The sequence below is a fragment of the Salvia miltiorrhiza genome, chromosome 1 (assembly GCF_028751815.1).
Source record: "Salvia miltiorrhiza cultivar Shanhuang (shh) chromosome 1, IMPLAD_Smil_shh, whole genome shotgun sequence".
Taxonomy (NCBI): domain Eukaryota; kingdom Viridiplantae; phylum Streptophyta; class Magnoliopsida; order Lamiales; family Lamiaceae; genus Salvia; species Salvia miltiorrhiza.
This window is the reverse complement of record NC_080387.1, coordinates 27,057,691-27,067,860: the sequence shown is the minus strand read 5'-3', so window position 1 is coordinate 27,067,860 and position 10,170 is coordinate 27,057,691. Positions and strand designations below refer to the sequence as shown.

General features: G+C 34.9%; 3 protein-coding genes across 3 annotated transcripts; 1 reads left to right on the top strand and 2 right to left on the bottom strand.

The window, feature by feature from the left end:
* The first annotated feature begins 3,739 nt into the window (after positions 1 to 3,739).
* LOC131017591 (non-specific lipid transfer protein GPI-anchored 12-like) lies at positions 3,740 to 6,561 on the top strand. Its single transcript, XM_057946399.1, has 3 exons — positions 3,740 to 4,353; positions 6,085 to 6,135; positions 6,315 to 6,561. Exons 1-3 carry the CDS (start codon positions 3,969 to 3,971, stop codon positions 6,434 to 6,436), a joined length of 558 nt encoding a protein of 185 aa, XP_057802382.1. The 5' UTR covers positions 3,740 to 3,968; the 3' UTR covers positions 6,437 to 6,561.
* Positions 6,562 to 6,603: 42 nt separating this feature from the next.
* LOC131017582 (GDSL esterase/lipase At1g71250-like) lies at positions 6,604 to 9,368 on the bottom strand. The gene is made up of 3 exons (XM_057946389.1): positions 8,002 to 9,368; positions 7,244 to 7,870; positions 6,604 to 7,144 (listed from the first exon to the last, which is right to left on the bottom strand). The coding sequence occupies exons 1-3, from the start codon at positions 8,231 to 8,233 to the stop codon at positions 6,933 to 6,935; spliced, it is 1,071 nt and encodes a 356-aa protein (XP_057802372.1). The 5' UTR covers positions 8,234 to 9,368; the 3' UTR covers positions 6,604 to 6,932.
* Positions 8,453 to 10,128, bottom strand: LOC131017574 (omega-hydroxypalmitate O-feruloyl transferase). Its single transcript, XM_057946381.1, has 2 exons — positions 9,988 to 10,128; positions 8,453 to 9,852 (listed from the first exon to the last, which is right to left on the bottom strand). Exons 1-2 carry the CDS (start codon positions 10,067 to 10,069, stop codon positions 8,588 to 8,590), a joined length of 1,347 nt encoding a protein of 448 aa, XP_057802364.1. The 5' UTR covers positions 10,070 to 10,128; the 3' UTR covers positions 8,453 to 8,587.
* Positions 10,129 to 10,170: the final 42 nt, after the last annotated feature.

Genomic DNA, 10,170 nt, shown 5'->3' with positions numbered 1-10,170 from the left:
TTTATTTTTACCTAAGTTGACAAACTCATAAAAGTAAACCAATAGAGAGGTTGACGAGAGAAAGATAACTTGAGCAAGCTGCAGATACTATACTGTTCCGAATTGATTCGGTAAAATAGCAAGAAATGAGGACATGGTCAAAAGTTTCTTCAAAGGAATGATAGAAGAGGCAGTTATAATCATCACTTTCAAGAGCAATTCTTCTCTTCAACAGGTTCAATTTTGTAGGAATTTTATCTTGAAATTAGGCCTTGATCATTATTTCTGTAGGCAGCCTTCTATATCATTATTTTGGTGCAGATATAATTAATACTTCCTTCTTCTTCTTCTTCGTCCTCTTATTATTATTATTATTATTATTATTATTATTATTATTATTATTATTATTATTATTGATTTATTTTCTCTTATCGTCTGTCTCATTAATAATGACTTAATTTGAAAAAGAAAACTACTCTCTCATAAAAAAATATGGGCTCCATCATTTTATATCACTTTTATCTTTTAATCATTTTTTTTAATAAACATGTCGAACCGTAATGAGTCGTAATCAGTGAGATAATTGTTGAGATGAATAGAATAATTAATAGTAATTAATTGTGAGTTACTTCAAGTTTAATTTCACCGGAGATTGCCTTGTTTAGATATTGTCTGTCTCCTAGATATCTATTATGAAATGTTAATTGTAATGATTTGAATCCCAATAGCACATTTATATCTATTAACTTCATGTAGGTCCAATTCTTTCAAAAATCTTAAAAAGGAAATCTGCAATTATATCTATTGTATGATATGCAAATGTATGGATTGTATTAAGCGATAATAAAATACTATTATATGCATAAACTATGAATATATATTTTTTGTTACAATAAATTCCCTTTTGGGAGTACCACCCCAACTAAACCAATAAAGTTAGAATATAATAGAGCAAGATATAAAGGAAAAGGTAGGGTTTAGAGATGTTAAATTTTTCCTAAATCGAAATTGAGAATTTAAGAGTATAGGTGTCACCACCTTTCCATCCACCAACAATAAATGCAGCCCATTTTATTAGAGGGATCCATCAATTCCCAGCTAATTCCAAAAACCTAATTGTGCATCATCCTTTTGTTCAAACTTGTGGACTACAATATTGTGGGCCATGCATTGTCACGTGCCACAACATTTTTACTTTATGTCGAATTAAAACTGTGATGTTGCAAATGTAAAGCAATTTAGAAAGTCATTCCAAAGCCTTTCCCCTTGTGTCTAACATCCAACTGCTCCATATTTAATTTCCTTCGATTTTATTATTATCTATACTATAGTAAAAAGGTAATTTTCAATTTAAAATCAATTTTAAATTGATTTCAAAATTGAGTGGTGATTTTGTTGTTATAATAAAATTGGAGATTTATATTTAAACTATATATTTTTCTTTTATTTTCATTTTCTTTAACTTCTTATTTCTTGTTACATTTCTTTCCAAAATTGTGAAATTCAATTAATTATAAAATATTCAATATGCATATCAAATTAAAGATCACAATAAGAGCTTTAATATGATATATTTTATGAAAATATTTGATTTAAAATGTAAAAATTAAATTTGTTTAAATATTAAAGTTTTATAAATTTCTCTCTCCTCTCTCATATTTTTTGAATAAATAAATTTTTTATTCTTTTTAATTAGTATTTTATTTTTAATTTTTTAAACTTAATTTTTTGTTTTTGTTTTTCATAATATCAAATTTTATAATTGTGAATTCTTTTTTATTTTTTCAATATTCAATTCAAATATATTCAATTAAAATTAATTTTTATTATATTTATAAGTATAATAATTAAATTAATATTAAATTTATATAAATATAAAAATTTTAAAAAAAAAATGTTCACTGCACGGGGTGCAAATGCTAGTTAATATAGAAAATCACAAGGTGAATCGTCAATTTAGTTATTACTTGAAAAGATTAAATTACTTGTTGCCAACTTAATTTTCATTCTTCTTTTAGATAAAAGAATATGTTCATGGAATTTATGTGTTGCGAAATGAGGTGTACGGTTAACTTTTAAATGGGGTTAATATTACGTTCTTAATTAAATTTGTCCATTTTTTCCAAAAATAAATCACTTTCAACATTGACATAATAATATCTAATACTTTCAAAACTTTGATTCCAAAAATATACTTGTCCACTTTTGCGTGGAGTTAAATTAAACAACTAACGTGGAAATTTCCTACATCGTTACTTTTATTCAAGTAATATTTTCACACGAATTTTTGGTTGCAAATCCTATTTTTCTATATAAAAAAGGTAGGCACCACCTAGATTGAAAAACGGTATCAACTTATATAGTACTTATGTGTAATATCAAAAGTGTGTTATAATATTGAAAATTTAATATGGCAATTAGTTCGAATTATTATGAAAATGTCATAAAACATATCTAATGATGATTTAAACAACTTCAAATATTCTAATGTACTTTCAATATTAAAGTTTAATTCTGAAAAAAAATAGTTTAAAGTTTAAACACTCTATTGTGTACGGATAAATATTTGAAATAAACGCTCGTGTTATATAGATAATTATATTTCGAAATATGGAGAGTGCATTAGAATTTCAAGTCATTCCAACTAGGAGTTGTGTGGTATCAAAGGTTAGTTAAAGTGAAGCCACCATGTGCAGTTTGTGTATATATGTCATTTAATGTGACAACCTATAGAATTTTAAAAGACGAATAGAATTTTTAAGCAGAAGAAGAAGAAGAAGAAAAAAGAGACAAGTAAGAATTTTTAAGAAGAAGAAGAAAAAAGAAACAAGTATGGTTGAATCCCGTGCAATAATAAATATTCGAGACGTGGAAATTGGAATGGACCATTTATTCCTAAAATTATTTTTGCATCTCTTATCATAGTATTAATTTGCTCAATTCCTTAATTCTTTCTATCCATTTATAAAGACAATTCCGAGGAAGTAATTTAGGGTCGACAACTCCATTCGTCTTTGAAAAACATGCACACTTTTAATAACACAAATTTTAAGAAATTTTAGATAAATATATGTGAGTGGAAAAAAGATCTCACTCTACTGTGAATGAAGTGATGTCCAAAAAAAAGAAGTGAACATTTCTTGAATTCAACCCAAATACTCTTAAATATGTGAATAACAAAAATGCGCAAAAAAAATAAAATATGCGAATTTTTATTCTTTTAAGTTGAAACTATACAAGATTTCAAAAAAAAAAAAAAAGTTGAAACTGTACAAAATGCTTATTCCTAGAATTGGCTCTTTTAAGAATATAAAATAATATTCCACCGTCCTAATAAAATATATCCAATTTGTCATTTTCGTCTATTCTCATAATATATATTCAATTTATTTTTGATAAGTTTTTTACTCACAATAAAATGAGATACTTACTTCACTCACAATATATTTAACTATTTTATTAAAATCCGTACTCCATCCGTCCCAAACGAAATGTCATGTTTTCCTTTTTGGGCTGTCCCAAACGAAATGTCATATTTCCTTTTTTGGCAATACACTCTCTCTCTATACTTAATATTTAAATATTTTCCATCAACCCACTTTATCTACTTTATACACATTTCTTAATCTCCGTGCCGAAAAGAAATAGGACATTTCGTTTGGGACGAAGGGAGTACTATTTTAGAAATGAATATTTTTTATAAGGATGGATGAAGTAATTCAAATAACACAAAAGATGATTGTAAACAAAAAAATGTGTATAGAAATTTGAAATGTGAAAGAAATTAGAAGCACGAGTTTGGCGGTTGGGCCCATTCGAATTTCTTCCTTACACACATAATTTCCTGAATCGCTAGCTGTTTCCCCCTAATAAATAATCCGCATTTCATTAATTTCCCCTCATATTTATAACCATAGTTAGAGTTGAATACTGAAACGAAGCAACCTCAACACACATCCAATCTCTATAACCACACCACAGCCATAGCCATGTTCTCCACCACCACCATTGCCTACCCACTGATGCTCGCAATCGTGATGGCGGCGGCGGCAACCGCGCAATCACCTGCGCCGGCGCCGGCGGTGGAGGCGCCGGGGCCGTTTTACCCCGTTGCACCTGCGCCGGCGCTGGATTGCTTCACATATCTATTAAACCTTTCGGATTGCCTGACATTTGTGCAGGAGGGCAGTAATCTGACCGAACCGGACAAGGGTTGCTGCCCGGAGCTGGGCAATTTGGTCGATACGCAGCCAATCTGCTTGTGCCAGCTGTTGGGCGACCCCTCGCAGGTTGGGATCAGCGTTGATGTCGATCGAGCTCTTAAGCTGCCTTCTCTCTGCAATGTCACAACCCCTCCGGTTAGCTTATGTGCAGGTCCCTCCTTTTTCTCCTTCTCCTTTTCAATTTTTTTTTTTTTTGAAATGATATTTGTTGGGTGATTTTGAAATCTTCTCATGGTAACGGCCATTTCATAAGCAAAGTGCCTTTTCTTAAAAATTGTATATATAATATTAAAATTAGAAACTCCTTTATGATTTTGGCTCAGTGAATGGGGCCACCTGATATTTTTGGAGTAATGTTTTGTTTAATCAACTTGATTTGATTTCAACTATTGGATGATTTATCGGCCCTTTTTGTAATTATTACTACCGACACATGCGATTCAATTATTTTAGTTTCCATCTTCGATTTGATCTTTTTTTCCATTAAAAATTGACTTATTTAAAAAATTGGTCCTTCTAGTTACAAATGATTTATGCAATTTTTAACCACAAATTTTGTAAATTAGTGATATTCAATGAAAAAAAATTAGTAGAAATTAAATCCTCCCCCCGCCAAAAAAAGTTCATGCAAATTGATTGAGAATATTAAGCACTCGTTCTTTTAAAATAATACTAGTATTATAAATCTTATTAGAATGTGCAATAAAATTTAGTGTAAATATTTAAAATCAACCGTATGGCCAACTATCTTTGCGCTATTAATGATTATTATTGCCAGCCAACTACCTTTCACTGTCAATATTATTATGTAGGTATCTACCCCTTTGTTTTAACCAACTATTTAATTCTCACAACATTGTGTTAACTTGTGATTCTTTACTTACATTTAGTTGCCAATAACTTTAGTCATAATTATAGACCTAAAATATCTATATATTGTACTTGAAGTTTTTGAACAGTCTTGTAATCTTAGTAATCTCTTCTTTAAGAAACCAGAGTAATGTTGATGAACAAAACTTCATGAAATCCTGTCTAAATTAGTAATTTGTGGAAGTTTTTGGTATGTTATTAATTACTATTACACATTGTAGCAAAATAGATAATGCTTGAAATAAAAAATCTTAGGTTCGAGTCCATTGTCACATAATTTTAAATCAATATACTAGAATTATAAAGTAGCTGTTGATGAATACAAATTAATTTTTTTTATGTTGTAGTAGATTATATTTGACACTAAATTAAATGCATATTTGCTTGCCTAAAGCATTAATTAGGTAGTCTTTGACACGTCCGAGTTTTTTCGAATTAATTGGCAGGTTTTGACCACGAACTAGACTTAATAATGTCACATAATATTTTTTTTTTGACAATGTTGACCACTAATCAATATACTGAATCTTCTCTCTCTCTCTTGTAAACTCTTTATGTTATATGAATAGCATTATTGTTTTAACCATCATAGTAATTTGTTGTGAGAAAGAAAAATAAATACTCCACTCAACAAACTAGGTAGGAGCGGATATGGCCATTTATTGCGTTTTTGATTAAATATTTAATTTGGTTCCCATTGAAAGGTGTGCCTTAGCCATTTGGATTATTCATTTATCTTCGCATGTATTTGAAGCTTACATTAGTATATATTAGTAGGTGCTATTTGACATCAACTGAAAAGAGCTTGAATATATATGTTGAAGTTGAACGTACCCATTTATCTAACCTGCAATTGTCACACGTAAAATTTTCATTTAAATTTCGTAGACGTATACATTATATGATGATCTTATTATAAGTACCTTTTAAGATGCTTAATGATACGGTAGTTGTACAAGTAATGTAGTTTTTTATTAATTTATTGAGCAACTTTTATTCTTATTTGATGCAGCCATCGGTATTCCAGTATCAGCTCTCGCACCAAGTGAAGCCCCTTCACCTGGTATATATATTCCTTCTTTCCCAATAAATTTAATTTTTTTTTTCTCAAAATATGTTCCTCCAAGAATATATTTTATGGCGTTTTAAAACCAAATTTTCCTAGTGAACATATATATAGGTGTCACAATTCTATTTAGGCTACACGTGGATGAAGCTGATTAGTGGTTTGTTGATTGACAGGTGGAGGTGAAACAGCATCGCCGCCATCTCCCGGTGGGGATGATGGAAGCGCAACCAGTTTAGTCTCAAAGCACCATTTCCTCATTGGATTAGCTTCTCTTTTCTTCATATATTTCTTCTAATTCTTCCATTCTAATTTCTATGTATTTCTCATATTCATCGAGATTAATATCTTCATTTCATCATTTATATGTTGTAGCTAATTGATTACACAGTTTCATCATATCTCCACCTATTATCAGTAACACTTCCACCTTGCGTTCTGTATCTCTATATGCAAACACTCTCAAACCATTAAAGGCTCCATTTCTTGTTAGAAATAACTTGTTTGTTTCCCACTCTTAATAAAGAGAGTCCCTCAATACACATCCAAATGATGAAAATCATCTAATACTAATAAAGAGGTTTATGATTCAATTTTTATTGCCTTTTCAACTCAAACAAAAAAAATACTCATGGCTCCAAAATAAACAAATATACAATTCTTTTTTGCTCAATTGGAAAGGACCATACAAATTTGATTTGATTACAAAACAAGTATTACCATATCTTTTGGCTAATTCAATGCAAAATACTTTTATTTCTTATTTTATGGTAAAGTGAAGGAGAGTGATGAGATCAGAGCATGTGTTTCAAAGAGAAAGGGCGGCAAAGGGAAGGCGAAGACCATGCAGAATGAGCCAAGAGGGTGTTGACGGCAGGGGTGGGGTTGTACAAGTCCCACCACAGGTGGCTCGAAGCTTCCCGGCAGGCCATCTCCGTCGACACGCAACCACTCATCTCGCCGCCCCTAACCACTCCACAGCACGCGTTCCGAACATCCTCTATGCCTGCACCACAAACACCGTGATCTTAATCGTACACAAAATACCAAAGCAAAACAAATCCATCGTGACGTAATTTTAAAAATTATTTGTTCATGCTCGCACCGTATTTGTGGGGATGGTTGATGAACTCCATCACAGCCTGATAAACATCGCAGAAGATGACGCGTGCGTCTCCCATGTGTCGATCCATGGCGGCTATATTCCCCTCCAGTCGCCTGTTATAGTACGACACCACCTCGTTGACCTCGTCCAAGCAGGCTCTCCTCGTGCCATCGCCATCACCACCACCACCACCAGACTCTAGCAGCAGCGCGTGCGGGGCACACCCCAACGGCACAACACCAGCGCACACTATCTTCCTCACATTAGAGGCGTAGAGAGTTTTCACGGCATTTGTCATCTGCTCAACCAAAATGTGGGCAAAGTCGAAGCCATTGTTACCTAACGAGTTACCGTGGAAGAAATCAATGAAGTCGTCCTTCCCAAAGGAGAGGTAGAAGATGGAAGAGTTGATGAAAGTGTCAGCAGTTGATTCACCGAGCTGGAGCTGCAACAACTGGATAGTCTCGACTGCTTGCCGGAGTTGCTGGTTGAGGGACTGGTAGTTTCGACTGCTAGAGGAGAGGATGCTAGCTTCTGCTGACCCGAAGTTGAGACCATCTAAAATTCGATTAATCGACCCATTTTGGCTGTAGAATGGTGTCGTATACGGCAACCTCATCTTCTTTGCTGCATCACCAAATACAACAAACCAGTGAAGCAGAAGCAGTGCATAATATCAACTTTTTGAAAGAAACAACTACTTCCCCCTCATTCCTCAAAAGCGAATGCATATAAAACTTTTTAGACAGAAAGAGTACCAAGAAGCTGAGGAAGAAGAGTTGTATCAGAGCCATTGCAAGGGAACCGCGATAGATTTCTGTGGAAGAGTCCGTTGAACGGATTGTTGTCTCCACAATCCACGGACGAATCCCCCAATACAAACATTGCCGGGCCTGGTGGTGTCGCAACACCGGAGAGCACCATTTTCACGGCAGCAAAACAGACATTGACCAACAGAAATATTAGACAAAGAAACTTACTGTTCGCCATTTCTGTGCTTTATATAGACAAGTATAGCATCACCAATGTACCAAAAACAACAGCAAAAATCAATATGATTCATAGTCTTTTTATGAAGACAGCAAGTTTTTTATTTGTGCCTTTGCCAACTAATTCTTGTGTGGTTGACTCATATGTTGTGTGTGCTTAACAATCACAATACTTTCTACATTTATCTTGTCCTATTATATTTATTTGGGGTCCAAGAAAAGCACATCAAAACCCTGATCCAAATAAACACATGCCTTCTTAATATTTCATATATTACAGGCAAATATGCTATGAGCTAAATCATGCTAAAGATGCTGGATGCTGCTATACAGTCACAAACTTGTTAGACGAAAATCAGTGTGATAATAACAATTCTTTGAATCCATGGCTAGCAAATTTCGGCAAGCATATGCAGAGCAACATTGCTCCACTTGGTTCAGCCAATCCCCCTCCCTCAGGCAAAAACACACACACTTGTGGTGTCGGAGTTAGGTCGATAGGGCCAGCATATATCGGCTTACCCCACCCGAAATCCGCCGACTCATATATGGAAAACCGAGTCCATTGAGTTATTGTCAGTTTGCCACCAAATTCAAGCCTCTTAGGCCTATAGAGATCAATGTAGTCAAGTGTTGATCTCAGATACTCCTCTGAGACCCCTAACCGAGCCTCCTGCACCAACCGGGATGTGTCAGCTAGGCGTTTGTTCACGAGGCAATCTATGGTGCTCGTAGCACACGCCACGCACAAGGCATTACCATAAAACCCATCTTTCAAAGGGGGATCCTTCAGCTTCTCACGAGCATTGACAGAGAAAGTGAGGCGAAGCTCGTAGTTGAGAGGTTTCACATCCAGTGCTTTTACCCAGCATCTCCACACATGAGCTGCTGTTGCATCAAAGGTTGTGCATGAATACTCTCCTCCTGCTTGTGCTAATCTCTTCAAACGGGCTTGGAATTCGCGGCTCATCCGGTAGCATTTCTGGACAGGCTTGCCTTGCCACAGTTGCTTCGTCAAGGTGGAACCGTCGTCAATTCTCTTGAATTCAGTATGTGAGAACTGAATTTTTGGGGGGTCGCGAGGCAGAAAGAACTCTCGATCCCAGCAAGGCTTTGGATTCACCACCAACGAGCCAGCTTTCGCTGTTTCAGCCCAGGCATTGAGAAACTGCATTGCTCCGAGGCCATCGCAGAGACAATGGCAGATTCTCAAACCAAGGCTGAAACCACCACAGATGAACTTGGTTACTTGAGCTATCACCAGTGGCATGTTCACCACTTTGTACTGTTCTTCGTTGGGAAAACGGTAGATCAAGTTCATCCACGCAGGATTTGGCACTGATAAATCTCCGAGATCTGCTAAGAGCACGTCCGAATGGGCCTCAACGAGCAAAGCGCCTTGATTGGGGCCAAAGAAAATCTCCAGCTTTCCATTCTCTGTCTCTCTCAGTCTACCTGTGAAAGGATAGTAAGGCACTAGGACTCTCGTCAGCGCGTCCCTGAGTATCTGAGAAATAGGTTCGTCGCCCTGTGACTGATAGAAGTAGACCGTCGGAGTGAAGATGCGCACCCCAATCATGTCATCAAGATTGGAGAGGTAAAGAGTAGTATCCTGGTGGGCTGCAGCAAGGTCAAAATCAGACAAGACATGATCTATTCTATCAATGGTTACAGGGATTTCTAGTCTAGGAAAATTAAGTTCTTGAACCCAATAAGCCATGGCAACAGATTTTACAGAGAGATTTAAGTTCGTACAAGATCGATCTAGCACCAAATTCAGCCTCAAATAATCAAAGATGTCAGCTATCCATTTGGTAGAAAGTTGTTGGCACAACATATTGAAGCTTTCTGCCTTAGTAGGTGAAGATCAGTTCATGTGCAGATACAAAAATCACTCATATCGTATGACCCTTTTAGTTATTCTACGAGAGATATAAA